This window comes from Ceratotherium simum, chromosome 15, assembly GCF_057802395.1.
Source record: "Ceratotherium simum simum isolate JZ-2026a chromosome 15, ASM5780239v1, whole genome shotgun sequence".
Taxonomy (NCBI): domain Eukaryota; kingdom Metazoa; phylum Chordata; class Mammalia; order Perissodactyla; family Rhinocerotidae; genus Ceratotherium; species Ceratotherium simum.
Window position 1 is genome coordinate 38,616,279 of NC_141914.1, and position 21,755 is coordinate 38,638,033.

Genomic DNA, 21,755 nt, shown 5'->3' on the forward strand with positions numbered 1-21,755 from the left:
AAGCTTTCCAGGTGATTTTGAATGACACTAAAGCTTGAAAAAGATAGATCTATGGTAAATCTATTAATAAATGCAATGGTTTAAAAGGACAAAATTCAAGAGAGTTTTTATCTCTTGGGGAAAGCAGTTTGAGGGGCCACACAGAAAACCTTAAATATACACAGAGCTTTTTATTTTGCCAGGCATTGTTCTAGGTATCTGTCATACTCACTCATCTTAAAACTCCGATAAGTAAGTACTCTTATTTTTTTAAGGCTGAAAAAATGGAGGCAGAGAAATTTAATTATTTTGTCCAGGATTACACAGCTAAGATTACATGAGCCAAGATTCTAACATAATTAGCTGTCTCCAAGGTCCAAATTCTTAAGCACTAAGTTATACTTCCTTTCTAGTCCTAGGAATATTCTATTTCTCAGACTGAGTAGGAGGTACACATTAGATTTATTATTTATACCTTACATGTATACTGTATTATAGCTGTCTCTTTTATATATATGAAATACTTCACTTAAACATATGCATGCTTTTACAAATACCAAAACAAAAGATATAATTGGAAGGAATCCCGTTGTTCAATCAAACTTCACTAGAGTCCCCAAGACTGGCAGTGGGAGAGAACCCCGAGGGGGCAGCTGCACCTCTCAGCCTTTTGGGGAATCGCACCATCTGGGCTGCAATCTCCCCTCCCACCTCAGAGGGCGCTGTCCTCATCCTCACTGCGCAAGGGGCGCAGGACGAAGTTTCAGTTCGGGCTCAAAGAGTGATGAGATAACCCTTTCTAGGTGACAATGGCTCCGGGTGCCCTTTGGCGCAAACAGAAAAGCGCTAGGCATTGTGTTTGAGGTCCCTGCATGTGCCTTATCCGACTTGACCTCGCAGTCCCATTTCTAGAAATGAATCTGAAGCTCAAAACGAGTTCACGACTTGTCCTAAGTCGCACAGCCAACTAGCGCTGGGACTTGAACTAGGTCTCTGAGCTCTCCAGTGCTCAAGGCTGCCTCCTGAGGGTCCGGAACGGGTCCTGGGTCACCTACCACGCTCAGACTCAGACTTTCTCCAGGGGGCCCCCGGACTAAGAATCTCTTGGCTTCTGTTTGGCCTGGCTAAACACCGCCGAGATTCTGAAAGTACTTGGCTCCCGACTGGGGTGTCCTCTGAGAGGGGCAGACAGACGCGGGGAAAGCGGACGGGGCCAGGCCAGGGCAGGGCTGGTCCAGCCAGCTCTACCCGGGCTGGGCAGCGCCGGGACTACCCACCTAGCACGAGGATGCGGTCCTCGGGCCGCAGCTCCGGCTCTAGGAGGGCACGGAAGGAGGAGAAGTCCCCGAACCACTCGTAGGGAGCAGAGTCAGCCGCGCCTCGGTAGCGCTGGTCCCAGTACTGCACCTCTCGGTACCCGCAGTTGTGCTCTGGTAACTCTGGCTGAAGCGCGGGGACCCCTGGAGAGGCCATGCTCTCAGCTGCAAGGCCCGCCTGGCAGCCGGCCGGCACCTTTGGGCGGGGCTTGGCCCCCCCTATGTAGCCAATCGGGATGGCGAAATGTAGGAGGCGTGGCCTTTGTGTTTCCGCCCACCACCTGCAGATGCTCAACATAAACACGTGGAACTTCCGTCCCCTGCTAAGCGCGCTTCCAAAAATCCTCCGGCTGGGAAAACCATATCGTCCAGACCCTGAATTCTCCGGCTGTACCGTTCGCTCACTTCTGAGCCACACTCATGGTGTCAGACTCACTCCAGCTTATCACTGCCCCTTCTCATAAGGGGCCTTCTCACAGTTTGGCCGGCTCCTTCCGTTAAGAAGTCTGAAAATTAATGAAAAACTCATTTCTTTCCAGTTTTGAGCACCCAGAAGACTCTGAGGGGAAGCAGCAGGGGCAGGGACACAGGTCTTGTCCTCTAGGAGAGATTGCATGAACACAGATATTCCCAACACAGGCCGGCGGGAGGGGGAAGGGCGCGGACAGGAATGTTACTTTTCTAGGCAAACCTTCGATCCACATTAGCACCTGTGTGCCCTAAGTATGTACTGAAGAGAAAGACCATTCAAAATAAGGACTCTGACAACTCCGATCAGCACTCTGTCGGCTGGGACGCCGGGCGCGGGGAGCGGAACCTAAGTGCCTGAGTGTCGCGCTTCCGGGGAGGCGGGCCCACATGAGCGGCGCACCGTCAAGATGGCGGCGGGCCTGAGGAAACGTGGCCGGGCGGCTCCCGCAGCCCGGGCAGTGGGAGTCTGCGGGCAGTGGCTGCGGCGTGCCTGGCAGGAGCGGCGCCTACTGCTGCTGGAGCCGCGCTACACGCTGCTGGTGGCCGCCTGCCTCTGCCTGGCGGAGGTGGGCATCACCTTCTGGGTCATTCACAGGGTGGCATGTGAGTGCGCCGAAGGGGAGGGGAGGGTGGGGAGAGGGACCCGAACCGCCGACCCAAACTGGGAGCCAGATTCGGAGCTCAAACCCATACCCCAGATCCTACTCAGTCGTCAGTTGCAAACCCATGTCTTTTACCCAAGTTCCAAGCCTGCTCCACAGAAAACCAAACCCTATCTTAATCCCTCCTTCACGACGGAAGGGGAGACCCTAGAGATTGGCTGTCTGTCCTGAACATACAGCCTGCCAGGCTGAGAAAGTAAACCAGCCTGAACGTCAGAAGACCTGGGTCCGAGTTAGTGTATTGCTGCTGCTGCTGCTTGTCTCTGTGGCTTTGGGCACGTCGCTTCCCCTGCTGGGTCTCAATTTCCTCTCTGTTCAAAGCTGAAATCTTGCAAGTCTCTTCTCAACGACGGCATTTTGTGACCACTTGAGTCCGTTTGGCATTATTGGCGGCTCTTTTCCAGGCTGAATCTAGACATGGGGCTTAAAGCTTTCTTGCTAAAGACAAATAATTCAACACGTTTATTGAGTGCCTGATACTATGCTAGATGCCAGGGGTACAGTGGTGAAAAAGATAGACAGATTTCCTACTTGGGTTTGTGGGTCTGGACAAAGATAAGTTAGCAGAAAATTACAATGTGTCATATTCATGATAGTAGAAAGCCAGGGTACTATAAAGGACACCGGAGGGCGCTTAAGCCAGACTTGAGGCATCAGGAAAGGCTTCCTAGAGTCTCCCTGGAAAGGTAAGAGCTAGCCAGTTGAGCAAAGAGAGAAAAGGGGAGGGGGGAAAGTGCTCCTGGCAGAGAGGATCCTCTCTCAAAAACCTCCAGTCAAAAGAGAAAGTCTGGATCCTTTGAGGAACTGAAAGAACTGTTTTAGAGCTGGAACATAGAAATCAAGTGAGGGTAGTACTGAGGGAAGGGATTGCAGAAGTTGAGACCAGATCATGAAGGGGTCTGTAAGCCTTGTTAAGGGTATAGTTAGCATGATGGTTAAGATTTAGGACCAGGGACCGGCTCTGTTGCTTAGTGGTTAAGTGCGTGCGCTCCGCTACTGGCGGCCCTGGGTTCGGATCCCCGGCGCGCACCGATGCACTGCTTGTCCGGCCATGCTGAGGCAGCGTCCCACATACAGCAACTAGCAGGATGTGCAACTATGACATACAACTATCTACTGGAGCTTTGGGGAGAAAAAGGGGAAAAAAAGAGGAGGATTGGCAATAGATGTTAGCTCAGAGCCAGTCTTCCTCGGGAAAAAGAGGAGAATTGGCATGGATGTTAGCTCAGGGCTGATCTTCCTCACAAAAAAAAAAAGAATTTAGGACCCCATGAGTTCCAGTCTGAACTCTACCCTTCCTAGCTCACTGATCTTGAGTTAGTCACTTAACCTCATTGATTCATAGGTTCTTCTTCTAAAAATGGGAATGACAGAGTTTGGTCTTTATCTTAAGGCCTTGGAGAATCCTTGAAAGGTTTTAAGCAGAGATCTAATGTGATTTCTGTTATATCAGGGTGGGAAATATATTATAGTGGGGTGAAAGCAGAAGCTAGGAGCCTAATTGGGAAGCTATTGCATCTTCGAGGCTAGAGGTTATGTTAGGCCCAAATTTGGGTATGTAATAGCAGAGAAAGATGAGATAGTAGAGATATTTAGGATGAAGAATAGACAGGATTTTGTGAGTGGTGGTGGGAAATGAGAGAGAAGGAAATATGAAAGATGTTACCCAGATTTGTGACCTGGGCAGCTGGGATGTTGATGGTGCCATTCATGGAACCCAGGAAGGAGAGCAAATTTGGAGGTGAAGATCACAAGTTCAATTACAGACATGTTGAGTGAGTTGTCTGGGTTCACCCAGAAAATGTCAGACAGGCAGTTAGATAAGGCATTGTGATAGAAGTCCTGGGAATGAGCTGGAACTCTGTGCTTTGATGGGCTGGAGGTGTAGGGGGCAGACAAATTCTGAACTTGGAAGTAACCACACCATCCTGTCCTTTTCCAGATACAGAGATCGACTGGAAGGCCTACATGGCCGAAGTAGAGGGCGTCATCAACGGCACCTATGACTATACCCAACTGCAGGGTGACACTGGACCTCTTGTGTGAGTGGGGTTAGGAGGTTCAGCGAGGACATAAGGGGCTGACTGGATACCAGGCTGGGTGGCCTGACCCAGAATCACATTCCTTTTCATCTTCTAGGTACCCAGCCGGCTTTGTGTACATCTTTATGGGGCTGTATTATGCTACTGGCCAGGGTACTGACATCCGCATGGCCCAGCACATCTTTGCTGTGCTCTACCTGGCCACCTTGCTGCTTGTCTTCTTGATCTACCACCAGACCTGCAAAGTGAGTCCATGCTACCAGGACCAGGGGACCCCAACCGGGGAGGGCTGGGGAGCAGAGGTGGCTCAGAGTTGGTAAGCTGACCTTGTTCCCCACTGTGCCCACCTCTCAGGTACCTCCCTTCGTCTTTTTCTTCATGTGCTGTGCCTCTTACCGTGTCCACTCCATTTTTGTGCTGCGGCTCTTCAATGACCCGGTGGCCATGGCGCTGCTGTTCCTCAGTATCAACCTCCTGCTGGCCCAGCGCTGGGGCTGGGGCTGCTGCTGTTTCAGGTCAACACCCTTCCCTTCTGGCTCCCTCTCTCACTTTCTAAATTTCCATCACTTGCTCCCCAATTTTCCACAGCAGAGAGAGTAAGGGAGTGGCCAGACAATGTGGATTAGTCAGGGCCCTGCTAGGCGGGTCCAGGATCTATAGAAAGTCTCTGCGTCCAACCCCCAACATACACAGCCCCTCTTCCCATCTTCTCTTCCCTCCAGACAGCATCTGTTATTGGAGTTGGTCCTTGCCCATTCTAAATACTCAATGTATGTATACTGTCTCAGTCTGGGCATAGAGACTAGGTGTCTGCTCCCTACCCCCAGCCTCCTCCCAGGCTGCGTTATCCTCCCTCCAGCAGTTCAGAGTGTGGGTCCCCTCCTAGAGCTTGCTGGCAGGGGAGGGGAGGAGTTGCTGTCATGATGGTGGGGAGTACATCTCAGGGTGGGATGCATGGCCCTGGAGCTGATCTCCACCCTTCCTCTCCCCTACCCACCCCAGCCTGGCAGTCTCTGTGAAGATGAACGTGCTACTCTTCGCCCCTGGATTACTATTCCTTCTTCTCACACAGTTCGGTCTCCGTGGGGCCCTCCCCAAACTGGGCATCTGTGCTGTCCTTCAGGTACCCCCGCCTCACCCCTTCCCTTTTTTAATGAAGGGGAGGCCACTGTGACCGGCCTCCTTCCATCCTTGAGACTTCCTCAAAGCCAAGAGACGGGTTTGGAGTTGATTTTGATTCTGTGCTGGGCAGCCACTACCTCTGGGCTTTGGTTTCTTTCTTTTTTTTTTATGTTCCTTTATTTATTTATTTATTTGGTGAGGAAGATTGGCTCTGAGCTAACATCTGTTGCCGGTCTTCCTCTTTTTGCTTGAGGAAGAGTGTCTCTCAGCTAACATCTGTGCCAGTCTTCCTCTATCTTGTATATCGGTCACTGCCACAGTATGGCTTGATGAGCGGTGTATAGTTCTGTGCCCAGGATCTGAACTCACAAACTCCAGGCCGAGCGTGCGAACTTAACCACTACACCACCGGGCTGGCCCCTGGGCTTTGGTTTCTTTAGCTGTAACATAAGGGTATTGAGCTAGATGGTCTCTGAGGGCCTTTCTAGCTCTGCCCGTTTATGACTTGGTGAATCCAAACTTAAAGCACTGTTATTACCTGCCTCCACAGCTTCTTTGGCCCCAGGCTCTAGCCTGGGTGGGGGCCTGGCTTTCCTACTGTCCTGGTGGGAATTAGAGAACCTCTGAGACCTACAACCTTTCCCACTCCCCTCGGTGGTTAGCGTGATGCTGAGGTGAGCCTGGGCAGCTCTGCTGACATCACACCTATCCTCAGGTGGTTCTGGGGCTGCCCTTCCTGCTGGAGAACCCCGTCGGCTACCTATCCCGCTCCTTTGACCTTGGTCGCCAGTTTCTCTTCCGCTGGACAGTGAACTGGCGCTTCCTCCCAGAGGCCCTCTTCCTGCATCGTGCCTTCCACCTGGCACTGTTGGCTGCCCACCTCACTCTGCTCTTGCTCTTTGCCCTCTGCAGGTGGCACAGGTGAGAAAGAGAAGTGCCATGGGCAGAGATGGGGGAAGGAGTGAAGGGCCTAGGCCTTAGGGGCTGCTTGGGGGAGATTTTGAGCTCATGGCGGTGAGTTGAGAGCTTGACGCACAATGGGGGCTTGATAAATGTCTGAACGGCTTCTCCCCAGGACAGGCGAAAGTATCCTGTCGCTGCTGAAGGATCCCTCCAAAAGGAAGGTTCCACCCCAGCCCCTCACGCCCAATCATATCCTTTGAATCAGGAAGGTAAGTCCTGCCCTCTCCTGGTGCAGGTGGGGTCCTAGTCATCTAGCCCTGGATGGCTGGTGACCTGGGGGAGGGAAAAGGAGGTACCAGTAATAGCCACAGGGCCCATGCATAGAGCTCCTACTCTGTACCAAACACTGCTGACCGCTTTACATATTTAAGCATATTTTATTCTTAATTCTGAATATGATTGAGTTGCCATTATGAGTGCTGGTGCTTTCTAAGAGATTTACATACATTCTAACATTTAAAGTTCAAGAAGACCCTGAGATAGGGAGGTATTTTTATTATACCCATTTTACAGGTGGCAAAATTAGGGCTTTAAGAGGTTAAGTAATTTACCAAGGTCACACAGCTAGTAAGTGATGAACTCACTAGGCCTTACGGCCCTGGGTATTACTGTCTCCACGTTAGATTGAGGAACAGGTGCAGATTGGTTAAGAAACTTGCCCAAAGGTCTGCATTTAGGAATGGCAGAGCCAGGGGGCTATCTAACCCAAAACTGTTGCCCTTCTGCTTTGAAACTTCCCTGCCCGACAACCCCACGCCCCCCCCACCCCCCAACTCCTGCCTCTTCTGCTCCTGCCCTTGGCCTTGACCACTGCATACAGATCGTTTCTACACTCTTCACCTCCAACTTCATTGGCATCTGCTTCAGCCGCTCCCTTCACTACCAGTTCTACGTCTGGTATTTCCACACACTGCCCTACCTTCTGTGGGCCACGCCTGCACGCTGGCTCACACACCTGCTCAGGTACCAGCCGGGACAACCTGGGGGAGTGGGAAGGGCTAGGGAGCCCCTCATCCCAAGGCTGTGAGCCTCGAGGTGCTGGGGGTGAGCTAAAGGGCTAAAGGCCTAGAAACTGGACAAAACCTGGAGCTTATTTCTCATCTCCAGGTTGCTGGTGCTGGGGCTCATTGAGCTCTCCTGGAACACATACCCATCCACGTCCTGCAGCTCTGCTGCCCTGCACGTATGCCATGCTGTCATCCTGCTGCAGCTCTGGCTGGGCCCCCAGCCTTTCCCCAAGAGCGTCCAGCACAGCAAGAAAGCCCACTGAGGTCCACCTCTCCCCCTCCAATCCATTGTCAGGACCCTGGATGGGGATGGACTCTGTGCCCTTCCCAATAAACCTTACCAAGTCCACCTCTGTGCAGCCTACATGGAGGTGCCTGGACCAGGCTGTGAGGGGCATGCACGTGGCGGATGAAGAACTCATTCAGGCAGTCCTAAGAGGCACTTTATTGCATAGGTTTTGGGGACTGTGGCTCTCTCCCACTGCACTGCACAGAACTCAGAGGGGAAGGGGCACGGGGTGGGAGGAGTGGGAGAGAGCACAGGCAGGCACTTTCTGTGGGGGCAAGAGGATTTTGGGAAGAGAATAAGAAGCAGTGGGGGCAGGCTGTCACCAGCCCACCCCTTCCCAGCACCAAGAAGCCGGCCCTGGGTGGCAGTGACTTGAGTCTGTTGGGGGGCGCCAGCCTGAGCAACTGGGCAGCCCTCACATGTTTGCTGGGCTGTAGCACAGCAGGTGTAGCTGCAGGTTCTGGTCCCAGTGGCGCAGCAGCAGGAAGAGACCCCGAGCTGCAGCCTTGAGGGCAGCCAGGTCGAGGCCGTCGGGCAGGTGCTGGGCCCGCAGCCAGCAGTCGGCCTTAGCTGCTGCCAGTTCCCATTCACCGAAAGTGGCGGCACAGCGGTGCTCCAGCCATGCAAGCGCCACGGCGGTGGCCCAGGTTCGGCCCTGCAGGTCGGCACCACTGGGCCCTTCCGCCCCCTCCGAGGCCTCAGTGTCTGAGCCCCGCCCACTGTCCACCTGGCCTGGACCCTCAGAGCCCGAGCTAGGTGACGGGCTGCAGGAGGCCGTGGCGCTGTCGCCCTGGCCGACACCAGAACCGAGAAGTGCCCAGGGAGACGAGGCCGAGGTGGGGCTGAGGCTGGCACGGTGTGCAGCGAAGGGCGAGGCGCGGCACAGGCGCTCCTGTGGGATGCGCACTGCTGCGCAGAAGGGCGCATCCAAGCGAAAGGAGCCTGGCGCCTCCTGCAAGCGCACCTGAGGAGAGAGGAGGTGGGGGGAGAAGCGAGCTGAGACAGTGCCCTGGCCCTGGCAATGCCACCCTCCACCTCCCGAGTCCTCACCAAGGGCAGGTAGTCATGGTCGCTGCCTTCACTGTTGCCGTCACTGGCCTGACCAGTGTTGGGGCTGCAGAGTCTACGGCTGTCTGGGCCTCTGGCCTTCTGACGGCCCAGGCTGAGCCTAGAGGGAGGCTGGGTGGGCAGGCGATGAGGACCTCTGGTGGGAGCTGCAGGGTCCCCCAAAGCAGACTTGGAGTTGCCATTTCGGCCAAGGTCCCAGCCGCCTGCTAGAGCGCCTCCCTGAAGTCCTGCAATGGAGCCCATCAGTGCCAGTGGTGGTCCTGAAGCCAGGTTGCTCCCTACCATTTCCTCAAATTTGAGTGTTACCTTTAGAGTGGACAACTGTGGGCAGAGGAGCTGCCTCTAGATGGCCCTGAGAGGCAGGAGGGGTGCCTGGGGGTTCAGCTGGCTCTGCAGGGGCACAGAAGACGGGTGAAGTTTGTCCAGGAGGGTGGCCAGTGAGGTGAGGTGTGGCACTTGAGAGGTCACCCAGGAGGGACTCTACCTGAGCTCCGCACCTGCAGGGCTGAGGGCAGGACCTCCCTAGTGGTGGCGTCTACAGCTACAGGGCAGGTGAAGCAGGAGGGGGCAGAGCTGACCTTGCTTGTCTGAAGGGCTCGGAGCCAGGACCTCCGGGCATGGCCTGTGAAACCAAGGAGCAGCGTGCTGAACAGGAGCGGGTGCACGCCCACCACTTCCCCTCCACAGAGGGCTTTGTGGAAAAAAATCTCAGTGCTCGCCATAGTTTCTCTCTCTGTCCACTTTTGAACAAAGTGGAGTTCTTTCTCGGCCAGGACCAGCTAGACTCCCAACTTTGACAAGAGTGGTTAGGCTGAACCCTCAACCCATAGCAGGGCTAGGCCCCCTGGCCACCCAGAAATTCATCGTTTTGTACACCACCCACAGGAAGCATCAACTGTGGTGCCTTTTCCATCCACTCAGCACTGTCCAATAGAACTTTCTGCAATGATGAAAGTGTTCTGCATCTGTATCTGTGATCCAGTATGGTAGCCACCAGTCACATGTGGCTATTAAGCACTTGAAGTGTGGCTAGTGCAACTGAAAAACTGAAATTTTAACTTTGTTTAATTTTAATAGTCTTCCTGAATGACAGATTTGTTTTTATGTTATAGGTACTGTGAATCATTACAGGATCACATTTCCCTCTGTGTTGGCTGCTAGAAAGCTTGCCAGTTTTGGGTCCCATGCTTGCGAGGGCACATAACCTCATGGTATGCATCTTTAATATAACCTCATTCTTTGCTTCTTTTTATCCTTTTTTTCCATTGCCTTACTTATTTTTTTTCTTGTCAATGTGGGTGAGCCACCTTAAATTGTGAGCAAGATGAGATATAGAGGGTGACCAAACACACAGACCTCTGCCACTGCTTCTCTCTGCCCTGCCACTCTCTGCCCCATACAGTCTCCTTGGGCCCTGATTGGGCCCACCAGCAACTCACCCCGGTCAGCCATGGTCTCGGCTCCTCGTCGGAGAGCCAGCTGCTCATTGTCCCGGACCACAGAAGCTGCTGTCAGCCGATGGAGTGCTTGATCCCAAGCACCTTCTCTTTCAGGGGGTGACAGAGGCAGTGAGCCATCGTCCCCAGGACCCCATAGTGTCTCTAGCCCAAGACCCACCTCCCAGCACATAGGCTGCTCCCCACACAGGGCCCGGATCACCACATGGCAGCGTGGAGTCTGGGGAGGCAGTGGCACTGCCGGAGGGGCCGACTCCCCATTGGGGGGCACAGCTGTGAACAAGAAGGGTGGTTCCATCAACATGTCCCAGTCCATGGGGGCCGGGGAGAGCAGGTTTCCTGGGGAGAGACAATGGCAGGGGCAGGGGCAGTGTGGTGCCCTGGACTCTACCTCCCCAAGGCCTCCTTGGTGTCAGAATCCAGTTCTCCATCTAATGCTTACCTGAGTCATCCAAGCCCTGTCCCAGCTGCTGCCCTGGCTCAGGGCCTGGCCCATCTGGGGCTGCACCCAGAGAGGGATGCCGGGGGCGGCCAAGGACTGGGTTCACCCTGCCTGGGGGTGATGAGAGGCTTCGGCCAGCCAAAGCTGCTCTGCGTCGACGGCCCAGCACCTCAGCACTCAAGGCCCCAGCCTGCACGTGAGAAGTGGGGTCCACTGGTCAAGGAATGCAGAGCTCCTGGCCTCCAAACACAGACACACAACTGACCACATGCCCCTTTGTCTGAAACCCTGGATGGCTGCTCACCACCCTTAGCAGTAAGGCCAGGTTCATTCTGGCCCCAGCACCCTTCCCACCGTCATCTCACTCCATGCCCTCTTTCTCACTTGAGGTTGTTGCTTGTCTCTGTTTTTATTCATATCTTCTTTCTCTTTGTCTGGCTGATTTCTACTTCTTCTTCCAGACATGACTCTTGCTTTCCTGACTCCCTCAGACACAGTTAGTAACCTTAACTCTGAGCCCCCGTGAAACCATGTCCCTGTGCTCCTCACTGTATGTTGCATGGTATCATCATTATAGATTTACCCATCTATTTCTTCAGCTAGACTTCATAGTAACCATGCACAATTTATGGCATACGGCAGATGGTCAATAAATGGTTTGCTGGATACGTGGTAAATGGATGTGGACTGAATCTCACCTTGACTGGAGCCAGTGGGGGTGGAGGCAGGGGGCAGGAGCGGGAGCCTTCAGGTTCTCCCCAAGCCAGGCTGCGGCAGCCCTGCTGAGAAGGGGGATCCAGGGGAGCACTGCCCTCGGGGGAGCCAGGGCCCTGGGAGCCGGGGGACTCACTGCTGCCTGTGGAGCCTGGGCCTGGCTCGGGGCTGGCAGAGCAGTGGGTGAGCACATACTGCTCCCGGATGTATGAGGACTGGAAGATGCGGCGCCATATGGCTGTGTCAGAGGAGGGGTTGGGTCCAGGGTCCGTGACTGGGTCTGTCAGAGCATCAGTACCTGCTGGGAGGCAGGAGAATAGACCCCAGCCCTGGGCTTTCCCACTGCCCACTCCTCCTCCAACACAGCCACACACATACACCTGGGCACTCACTCTGCTCTGAGTCCCCAGCAGCCCATGGGCTGGACAGCTCTGCTGACACAGTGCCTGTTCCCAGTGGCTCTGAGGTGCCAGTGGGCTCAGTGCCAGGGCTGGTGGCAGATGGTACCTCCTCTGGGGATGGGAACACAGAGCCACCCAAGCTCTGCCAGCCAAGCTCTTGGCCCTAGAAAGAGATAGTCATTGGAAAAAAAGCAGACTGTAGTTATTCATAAACTCTTTCCAAACAGGATTTAAGATGGCTCACTGCAAGAGACAGTAAAGTTAATAAACCAGAAATGAAAACCCAGGACTAAGGAAGGAGGAAGCATATGTGCCAACTATGGGATTAATAGAGCTGGAGCTGCTGTGGCCCAGCTTCAGGTTTGGCCCTGAGCTCCCTGGCAGCCAGGCAAAAAGGCAAACAGTCCATTATATGGCTCTCATGATCAAAAAGGAGGAAGCATGTTCATTTCTCCTGGAGAGTTAGAGCTTTTCATAATAAAAATAACTATCATTTCTCAAACTCCTACTGTGCGTCAAGTATGCTACCAAGAGCAAGTACATTATGACCTCTAATTACAACAACCTATAAAAAAATCAGTATGAGAAAGTGGGCTCAGAGAGGTTAAGTGACTTGCCCAAAATCAAATGGCTAGCACACAGCAGAATTGGGATCTGAGACTTCATCTAGACTATGCTCCATCCGTCCCTGAATGTTATGGGCGATAATCCAATGGTGCTTTCTGTAGGGCAAAGTGTGAAGTAATGAGCAAGTTTTGACAAAAATCTCACAGCAAATGCGGGAGCTGTTTTCTGTGGCTGTGTGCTTTAGTGACCTTTGGTAAAAGCCAAGGGCAATGCTCTGCAGGACAACTCAGTGGAAGACCTCATGAGAGGGGCAGGCTGCAGGCACCTTGGGGGCCCAGTGTGATCTTGGGGAGTCCTAGGTGGGAGTAGAAGAGTTTGGCAGAGAGGCACAGGGAATGGAGGAAGGCTTTTGAAGAGATGCGGGGGCTTCAGCCATCCCAGGCCCACCTCCCACACCCCAGCCTAGGCCTACCCCAGGAGGGCGGGGCCGGAAGCCATCCACCCTGAAGAGGGAGCAGTAACCGAGCAGCTGGTCCCCAGGGTAGAGTGCTGGGATCTCCCGGGGGGTCAGTAGCGCCTCCACCGCATCGGGCACAAACCAGTCCACAGAGATGTCACTCAAAGCGGGCTCCAGCGCCTTCCGCAGAGCCTGCACCAGCTGTGAGGAGTGGCCGGAGGGAGGTCATGGGAGAGAAAGAGTTGCCACACAGCCGACAGAGCTGCCCTTCCCCTGATGCCATCTGCCCAGCCGCTGGACTGAGGGGAGCAGGGTCAGGCGGGGGTCAGGGAAGGAGTGGGGGTAGGGACAAACAAGGGACTGAGTGTCAGTCCTCAGGGCTTGGTCTGTCTCCTGGCCTGAGCTGTGCCACATGGATGAGCAAGACTTTTCCAGGATACGGCTCAGTACCAGGACAAAACTGAGAATAAGATTTGGGGAGTGGTCGGAGGCCATGACCCCCCACCTTTGGCTTCCGGAAACACCCACAGCAGCTCCAGCAGCTCCCCCCTGATTGGCATCTCAAGGGAAAGTAGGGATTGGAGTGGAGGAGAAGTCCTGGTCAGAGTGCCAGAGACCCCCCCCACCTGACTGGGCTCCGTTTCAGACTCAGGGTAACTTGGGAGACGGGCTTCCAGGAGTGGGGAACAGGGCCCAGGCTCAAGCTCACCAAGGGCTGCAGCCTCTCCCCGGGCCTCAGGAAGTAGGCTTGGCCCCTGCTGAGGGCAGACAGACCCTGGAGCAGCTGGTGGCAGGCAGGCCCCAGCCCAAAGGAGAAGCACCTGACGAGGGAAGGGAAGCAGCTGTGACCCTCAGGAACCTCTTGAGAGGGCCGATCTCAGGCACCTCGCTCTGCCCGCCCCATACCTGGCTGCCCCCCTGTGCCACCTCATGAGCTCCAGGGTTTTGTGGGTAGTGGCAGCCATGGGCGAGGCAGCAGTGAGCAGGAACAGCTGCCGAGGGTGGGCCCTGTGCTGGGGCTGCCCCATGGCCCAGTCCAGTGCAGCCAGGACATCCGGGGCACCCCCTGCAGCCTGCAGGGTCTCAAGGCTCTCACAGATCAGCTGCACGGTGTCCTGGAGAGAGAAGGCACAGGCTGGGCCATGCTAGGTGGAAACATCTCCACCAGGCCCCCAGATCCGTGGACCACACTCACATCACTGCAAGGCCGGCTCTCTGGGAAGAGGGGCTGCACCAATGTGCCAAACATGGCCAGGTTGATGAGCGTCTGGGACGGGAGTGACTTCACAGCCAAAACAATGGCATCCTAGGGAGGGCCAGGGAGGACAGCGTGAGGCAGGCCCTGCGGGCACTGGTAGAGAGTGAGGGACACCGACTGCCTGCTTTCTCCAGACTCTGAGTGAGAACCTAGGAGTGTTGGGGAGACTCTGAGTGCATGTGAGAGACGTTTGTGTGTGTGACTCTGGAGGTGTACATGACACCTGGGTTTGGGATTAGATGTGTCTGAATGTAACTTTATGTATGAGAGAGGCTCTTGGAATCTGAGAGTGATGCCTGTATGTGTATGAGAGAGAGTATGAGAGAGAGAGAGACGTGTGTGTGTGTGTGTGTGTGTGTGTGTGTCTTCAAGAGGCTGCCCCCAGCCCACCTCAGACCCAACCCCCAGCCCTGCCCACACCGTGCCCCCACAGGCCTTGTGTGTTACGCCGCTGTCGTCCAACAGGAAGAGGAGCTCCCGTGTAGCTAAGCCTAGATGTCCAGGCTTGGAGCTCAGGTCTGGGCAGAAGCTCAGCACCAGCACAGGGTTCAGCAGGATGTCCTTGTGGAAACGTCTCTGCAGGAACCACACCTGAGATGGGAGCCCCGAGTCATCCTGGGTCAGGCTTAGTGTCATTCCAACCTGGGCTGCCAGCAGGACCCAGCCCCAGGGACTTTTTGTATCTAATCCACCTGGAGGGGGCACCTTTTTGTAGCCATTTGAATAAAGGCCAGGGCAGAGGTAAGTGGCTGTCCTCTGCCTATGTCAGACCTAGCCCCCATCCTCTGAGACACATCCCAGGGCCCTCCTGTGACAATACTCATCAGCCCTCTGGGATGGTGGTGGCAGCTACTGAAAGGCCCTGCTGAGAGCAGAGGCCCCCCTCCATCCCAACCTGAGTCTGCTCGCCTGCTCCTCATGCACAAATGCAGCCAGTAGTGAAGTCAGGGGCCAGGACAGGCCCCCAGGCAGCCATACCTGCCGGTCCCCATCACTGTCCCTTCGCTGAAGCCTCTGGAAATCTCGGCGGGCCCTCACCCGGGCCTCGTATTCTGCTGAGTTCAGGCTGCCGGCCTCCAGCATCAGGTGCGGCTGGTGGGGCTCTGGGAAGAAGACACAACTCTGCCAGGGAAGTGCCTGCCTCTGGATCCCAACTGCCCAGTCCCACTGCCCTGGGAGGACCTTGCAGGTCCAGCCTCCCTGCAGCACTGGGCTCCCCCTCACAGATGATGTGGTCCATCTGGCTTGGGGCCCAGAAATATATACTTGAAAAATGCTACCCAGGTGGTCCTGAAGCAGGTTAGAGCTGGCCCACTGCGTGCCCCCATCTCTCACCACTGGGGTGCAGCAGGATCTCCAAGGCCCGGTCACAGCGGTGGCCCTCTGCCAATGTGACACAGATGGTGGCTGCAGAGCTGGCATGAGGAGGGGCATCTGCCCGCAGAGCATGAGAGGGGCTCTCCAGGCCTGAGGGACATAGAGGCAGGGAGAGGTGTGGATCACCCCACCCCAAGCCAGGACTGAGCGCAAATATCACCTCCCCAGACAACAGTGGTGTGGGCAGGGATCATGACTGATTTGGCTCAACTCTCAGAGCCTAATCTACAGGGTCAGGTGGACAAGGGGTGACCCTGCTTTTGAAAGGCTGGGAGGTGGATTCCCAGCTCTGTTCCTAGCTGGCCAAAGAGCTACAAATCAGCCAATTGCTGATTTAGCATCCTCTCCTACCTCTTGCACAAGGACACTCCACTTCATCACTTGGATTGGTCTCATTGTAAGCATCTCTCTTTCCACTGGTGAGTGGAGTGGGATATAAATAAATTACACTGACAAACCTAGGGGTGTGTGTGTTATGTGGGAGCGGCCAGGGAATGCTCCCACTGTGAGACTGGAGGCTCCCAACGCTTCGGTCCCTGTCTTCTTTTTGTCTTGTGTTCCTCCCATCCCCAAGCCTTGAATTATTTACCATCAGCTACACTGGGAGGGTCACCCACCTGCCAGCAGGCACGGCCCGGTCACCAGCATCTCGAAGGAGAAGGTGTATGGGGCAGGGCAGCGGGCAGGGCCTGAGAACACGTCCGGAGGGGCAGCTGGCTCCTCCCAGGCCAGCCCTTCCTCCTGAGGGCTGCCCACCCCGAAGCAGCTGGTAGGGCTGGAAGGGAGGACCAGGAGGGTCACTGAGCCACTACCAAGGCCCCTAGCTCCTCTGGCTGACTGGCCCCAGCCCTTCCCCATCCTGCCCATTCCCTGGGGTCCCCTGCCAAAGCCCCCTCACCCGCACTAGACCCAGAGAAGCCGAGGGAGGGACGAAGAGAATCACCATAGGCCCAACCTGTCGTCACAGAGCCCCGGAGGCCTGGGGGGCCCCAGCGGGCCTTGCAGGGCCAGCGGGGTGAGCACGGAGGGCAGAGCCACGCACAGCACCCCATCTGGCCTTGAGGGCAGCTCCTGGCTGCTGTGCAGGGTCACTGTCATGGTGCCAGCTGCGGCAATGAGGCCAGTGGGCAGCACCAGTGTGGACTGGGCCTGGGCCAGATCCAAGACAAGATGACCTATGATGAGTGAGAAAAGAGGTCAGAGGGGGCAGGAAGCAGAGGAGATGGGGGAAAATAGGGGTGGGAGCAGGCACTGAGTCAGGGGAGCCTGGACAAGGGGGACTTGGTGAGGTTGGAGGGACACTGGGCTAATGCATTGATGATGCACGATGGAGGCATGAGATGAACGATGGTAGAAGAGGCAAGTTGATGGTAGAAGGATGCGGCTATCATCAGGAAAGGGAGAAGTGACATCACTGCTAATGGAGGGCTGAGGAGGAGAAGGGGGCATGTCTATACCACCCCCAAGATCCTGGGGGACCCATACTTTCCACCCCTCTTCTCCTGCCTGCCCCTACCCATTCAACCTTTGGGTGTCATCTTCCCAAAGGACCCTCCCTTGTGGACTGACATCTCCCGTAGCCTGGGACCCACCCTGCTCACAAATTTCCTGCTCATGATGGGTCAGAGGCTCCCGACTGCCCACTAGGAGTGGCTCCAGAATTTTCTACCCAAGAGGAGTTTAGGAGCAGTAATCTGCTTGGAAGCTGGCTGGAGGACATAAAGCTGCATTTGCATACCAAGCACACCATTTTACTCAGAGTGTGGGTTTATTTGGGGACTGGTGGAGTCGTGGGAGTCACCACTGCTGCTGAAGGAAAAATGACCAGGTGTACAGTGGCAGTCAAGGCCCTACATGGTCTGGCCCCAGCCTACCTTTTCAGCCCCACTTCACCTCACTTCGCCACAATAATCATTTATCCATTCTTTCGAGAAATACTTGCTGAATAAATGAAGGGAAGAACAGATGGAGGATAAAGAAAGGAAGGTAAGAAGGAAGAAAAGGACCCCCATCCCAGCCAGCTGAGGCTTGGGGACAGCCTGACATGGTGGAGGGAGAACAGCATCAGGTTTTGAGTCTCAGCTCTGTGACTTCTAATTCTGTCCTTTGGTAACTTGCTTGTTTTGAGGAGCCTCAGTTTCCTCATCCATGAAATGGGGGTCATAATAACTATATCTCAGAGACTGTGGTGAGGAATAAATGAGATAATGTATGCAAAGCATCCAACACGTAGGAGCCCTTTGCTATTAAAGGGGGAAGGAGAACAACACTTGTGTTACATACCTCTCTGGATTCAAATGAGGTGATACAAGTGACTGTGCTTTGTCAACTGTAAATCGCTATAAACAGGAGGTATTTTATTACCATCACCCAGTATAACTTACTTCCAAACCTTTGCTTACACCACTGCCCCTGCATGGAGTGCCTTTCCCCTCCTCTCTGCTTCATCAGCATGTCCTACCCTTCCTTTCAGTCAAATGCTGGCTCCACTTCCTTCTGGAACATTCCTGGGGCCTCAGCCCAGAGCTCACTCTGGCCTCTAACAACTTGCTGGGCTTATGCCAACTCTCAACACCCCTGGATTCTATCCCTCTTCTTACCCAGATGGTCAATCCCATATGCAGGAATCCAATGAATGTACAAATAAATGAAAGAATGAAGAGCAAGCCACAAAACCTAGCACAGGGGCGGTCTTCCACTTCCTCACTCAGCACTCACTGAGCCCCTTTGTGCCAAACTCTGTGAGAGATGCTGGGCCTTGGAGAAGACCAAAGCCCTGTCCCAGGCTCAGGAGCTAACGCCCCAGAGGGCGAGACAGACGTGCCGACTGCCTGCTGTGCCTGTCTCCCTGGCTGCCAACCTCATGTCAGGCCTGGGTCACACTGCCCCAGCACCTGGTCGAAGTCGGGTGTCCAGTCCACGACTGTCAAATAAAGGGATGAATCAATGAATGAAAAAATCAGCAGCTGGAGTGGGGACGGGGAGGGGCGGGACGCAGAGCAGGTGCAGGAACCAGAGTGCGGCTGGCTTTCAGGGGGCGGGGCGGGGGCGCCCCGGACTCACCCTGCGCGCAGCGGCGGGGCGTGGAGGCCCCCAGCCCGGGGCCCAGCGCGCGGCAGCAAGCGGCCTGCAAGCGGCGCCGGCTCTGCAGCTGGAAGGAGACTCGCCGTCCCGCCGCCTCCGCCTCGAAGCCGGATACCACTTCGGCCTCCGCCAGCGGGTACACGAACACGCCTGGGGCGATGGCGGGGGGCACAGACGGCGTCGGACCCCGCCCGGCACTCGCTCCCCACCACCCCGCGCCCCGCCCGGACCTCACCGTCCACCGGCTGCGGCTGCGGGTTGTGGTAGGTTAGCCGGGCCCGCAGGCTGAGGCACGGGCCGTTGGCGCAGGCCCGGACCCAGGAGTCGGTGAGGGGCAGCGGCGTCCAGCTGGAGGGACAGTACAGCCCGGGCATGGTGCCCCTGGAGGAGGAGGTGCTCGATGAAGGGGTACGCACGGTGAGTCCAGGGCGCCCCTCCCCACCCTCCTGAAAGCCGGCGGGGAGAATCTAATTCAGGCACTGGGACGCAGACCTGCAGGGGGCGCAAGGCTGAGCCGGGCGCTCTCTCTCGCCCGACAGGTGGCGAGGGCAGGGAAGGAGGGAGAGATTGGCGATGGCTAGATGGGCATCCTCCCCAGTTACCTGGGAAGCCGGGGGCGGAGCGCAGCTCCGGGCAGCGCGGGGACCCGGGGAGCGGAGGGTTAATGATTAACTGGCGCTCCGGGCGCCCAGCAGTCCCGCCACCGGCTCCTCTAGGGGCGGGGGGGTGTCACAGCTGTTCCATCACCCTCTCCCCGGCCTCACCGCCGCCTCCCTACCTGCCGGCCCCCCGGGGCTCCCTGCGGCTGCCAGCTGTTGGAAGTGGCGCGGGCGGAGAGATGGAAGATGCTCTGGGTGGGGAGCAAGGGTTTAAAGGGCCAGCATCCTCCTGGGTGCCCCCAGCCCAGCAAGGGACAGCAGGGGCGGGGTGGGATGGGGATCCCAATGGCCGCAGTCTTTCTTTTTCCGGCGCCTCACCTGACCGAGGCGCTGAGAGGGGCTGCAAGCCAGAGTGGAGGGGGTTGGGTTGGGAAGAACAAGATGGGAAGCGAAAGGAGGGGGTCTTTCGGAGGCAAGAGCGGGAGAGGTGTTGGGGCAGAGGATTCCGTGGGATCCGTTCAGGGCACCTCTCTCCACCCTGGCAGAGCTGATCTGGGAGTAGGGGGCGGCTGCAGTCGCCGCCGCACCCACAGCCGAGCTGTCAGGGAATGCTGCGGGCTGGGTCTAGGGATCGTCCCCTTCCCTGCGGGCAACCCCAGCCTCACCGTCGCGTCCTCTGCGGAGTTCTGGGCACCACGCCGGGACCAGGGTAGGTGGTGCAGCCTCTGTGCCCCGGGCCGCACTCAGTCACGGCACCTGCGGGGCACCAGCCCCGGACTCCTGCCGCGGCCGCTCTGAGTCCGCGCAGGGGCGTCGGCCCTGCGGGCGCTGGTCCCGCCCCCGCTCGGGAAGGCCGCCCCTCCAGCGGGTCTCGGCCCCGCCTGCCGCTGCAGGGGGGCTGATGCACCCCCCTCCCCGCCTCCTTCCGGCGCGGTACAGCCTCCGCGCCAGCCCTGGACGCTAGAGCCAGACAGAGCACCGCAGTGCAGGGACCGCGTTCCCGCCGCCGCACAGCCCCCATCAAATCGGGACCGAGACCTCCGAGACTCCACCCTTTCCGTCCTTCAGGAAGTGAGGCGTCCCGCAAGTGCAGCAGAGCCTCTCAGTCTGCAGCCCTCCAGCACTGCAGCGACCCCAGCTGTCCCAGTGTCACCCCACTCCCCGCCCTGGCTAGGCTTTCCATCACTGTAGTGATCCTCCCACATCACTGCAGCGAACCTCAGCGCCCAAGACCGTAAGAACACCCCTCCCCAAGAAGCCAGCCCTTTTCCTTTGCAAAGTGCTCCTTCATCACTGCAGTAACCGTCCCCCATCCCTGTAGGTATCTTCAGCTCCTGTGATCACTTCAATGACCACTAACTCCAAGCAGGGACCCCCCATCATTGCAGGGACTTCTCCCCACCCCTAAGCAGCCAGGCTTCCCATTACTACAGTACCATCTTCTCACGTTTTCTCGGGGTGGGGAGGGTGGGCAAGATCACCCCCTCAGGCTATAACTCCCTGATCCCTTCGGTTGTCCACCACCTTGGAAGTCAGGCCTTCTAGCCTGCAGAGGCTTCTGGTGGCTGCAGACTGCCCCCATCATAGCACTGACCCCCGCCCCATCACTGCAGCACTCGCAGGAGATAACATGCCTGCTTGTAAAAAGGTCGCTTGTTGGCAGAATTTTCATGCGGTGTGACAGTATTCTGCTGCAAAAGATTAGGGAAGTCTGTAAAACCTCTCCCAGGATCCCTGAGGGAGATTCTGGAAGTCTTGGGGAAGGGACCATGTTTGGGGGTCACCCATGCAAGCTTTCTTGCAGAGGCCACACTCAGCTTCTGGAAAGAGAGCTTGAGGAGAGCTAGGAATAGGCTTTCAAGCCAGACTCAGCCTTCTCAGCCCTCCTCATTTACTCCATCCTTCTGATTCCAACATACTGGCCCCAGTTGGGATCCCTTGCCTCCTTGAGCACCTGAGCCCTCAACTCAACACTTTCCCTTGCTCAAACCACTTAGCATGGTGGAGATAGCTTGGCCTTTTCCCAGGGAACTTCATGGGTGGAAATTCACAAGGATGATACAGGAAGCATAGACACTCTCACAATGATCCAGCCCACAGGGAGCTTCAGCTGGGTCCCAGCCTGTTCTTTCCACACCACCTGAGCCATGGTTCCATTGAGCCCTCTCCTCCCTTCTCTGCTGAACCGCCCCAGCCTCATTCTGAGTAAGGCTCCCTCTTCTAGGCTTGGGGGAGAAACACTGGATGGTGAGTGGGCTGATAGGCCCTTCAGGTGATCAGGTCTCCAGGCAGGACCAGCCCTTGCCCTGAGGGCTCCACAGAAGTCCAGGCAGTACCACCTCCCCATGGGTGTTTTGTGCTCTGCCCCTTCTGCAAATGAACCAAGAGCTACAGGTGGCCCTCAGGCCAAACACAAAGCTGCAAGGAGCAGTCATTAGGGGACCTTAAACATACGGAAATGGAAAAAGAGGTCCTTGTCT

The 21,755-nt window shown here is 56.2% G+C and overlaps 3 protein-coding genes across 7 annotated transcripts in view; 1 reads left to right on the top strand and 2 right to left on the bottom strand.

Annotated features, from left to right (window-relative positions):
* Positions 1-1,482, bottom strand: part of ECE2 (endothelin converting enzyme 2) — a 35,532-nt gene extending 34,050 nt beyond the window's left edge. For both annotated transcript variants that reach the window (XM_004424639.3, XM_004424644.2), the window contains exon 1: positions 1,257-1,482. In XM_004424639.3, the coding sequence (XP_004424696.1) occupies positions 1,257-1,452 (196 nt within the window). In that variant the 5' untranslated portion in view covers positions 1,453-1,482. The remainder of the gene's footprint in view (positions 1-1,256) is intronic.
* A 657-nt stretch (positions 1,483-2,139) lies between these two features.
* Positions 2,140-11,484, top strand: ALG3 (ALG3 alpha-1,3- mannosyltransferase). 4 transcript variants are annotated; one of them, XR_015554467.1, is made up of 10 exons: positions 2,141-2,369; positions 4,371-4,470; positions 4,568-4,715; positions 4,825-4,985; positions 5,473-5,593; positions 6,308-6,513; positions 6,668-6,743; positions 7,373-7,518; positions 7,663-10,130; positions 10,322-11,484. XR_015554467.1 is itself a non-coding variant. In XM_087439921.1 (9 exons), exons 1-9 carry the CDS (start codon positions 2,174-2,176, stop codon positions 7,684-7,686), a joined length of 1,191 nt encoding a protein of 396 aa, XP_087296047.1. In that variant the 5' UTR covers positions 2,140-2,173; the 3' UTR covers positions 7,687-7,826. The 4 variants fall into 4 exon arrangements, 3 of the variants coding, with proteins under 3 accessions (XP_087296047.1, XP_087296048.1, XP_087296046.1); XM_087439921.1 differs by lacking the exon at positions 10,322-11,484 and having other exon boundaries at positions 2,140-2,369; positions 6,673-6,764; positions 7,376-7,518; positions 7,663-7,826; XM_087439922.1 differs by lacking the exon at positions 10,322-11,484 and having other exon boundaries at positions 2,140-2,369; positions 6,673-6,743; positions 7,663-7,826.
* VWA5B2 (von Willebrand factor A domain containing 5B2) lies at positions 8,267-20,060 on the bottom strand. The gene is made up of 20 exons (XM_087439918.1): positions 19,941-20,060; positions 18,912-19,057; positions 18,656-18,826; positions 16,548-16,767; positions 16,210-16,367; positions 15,551-15,682; positions 15,194-15,318; positions 14,651-14,806; positions 14,153-14,263; positions 13,864-14,072; positions 13,667-13,778; positions 12,973-13,158; positions 11,925-12,096; positions 11,517-11,833; positions 10,819-11,008; positions 10,359-10,715; positions 9,404-9,541; positions 9,226-9,309; positions 8,902-9,146; positions 8,267-8,815 (listed from the first exon to the last, which is right to left on the bottom strand). Exons 2-20 carry the CDS (start codon positions 19,048-19,050, stop codon positions 8,267-8,269), a joined length of 3,771 nt encoding a protein of 1,256 aa, XP_087296044.1. The 5' UTR covers positions 19,051-19,057; positions 19,941-20,060.
* Between the last annotated feature and the right edge of the window lie 1,695 nt (positions 20,061-21,755).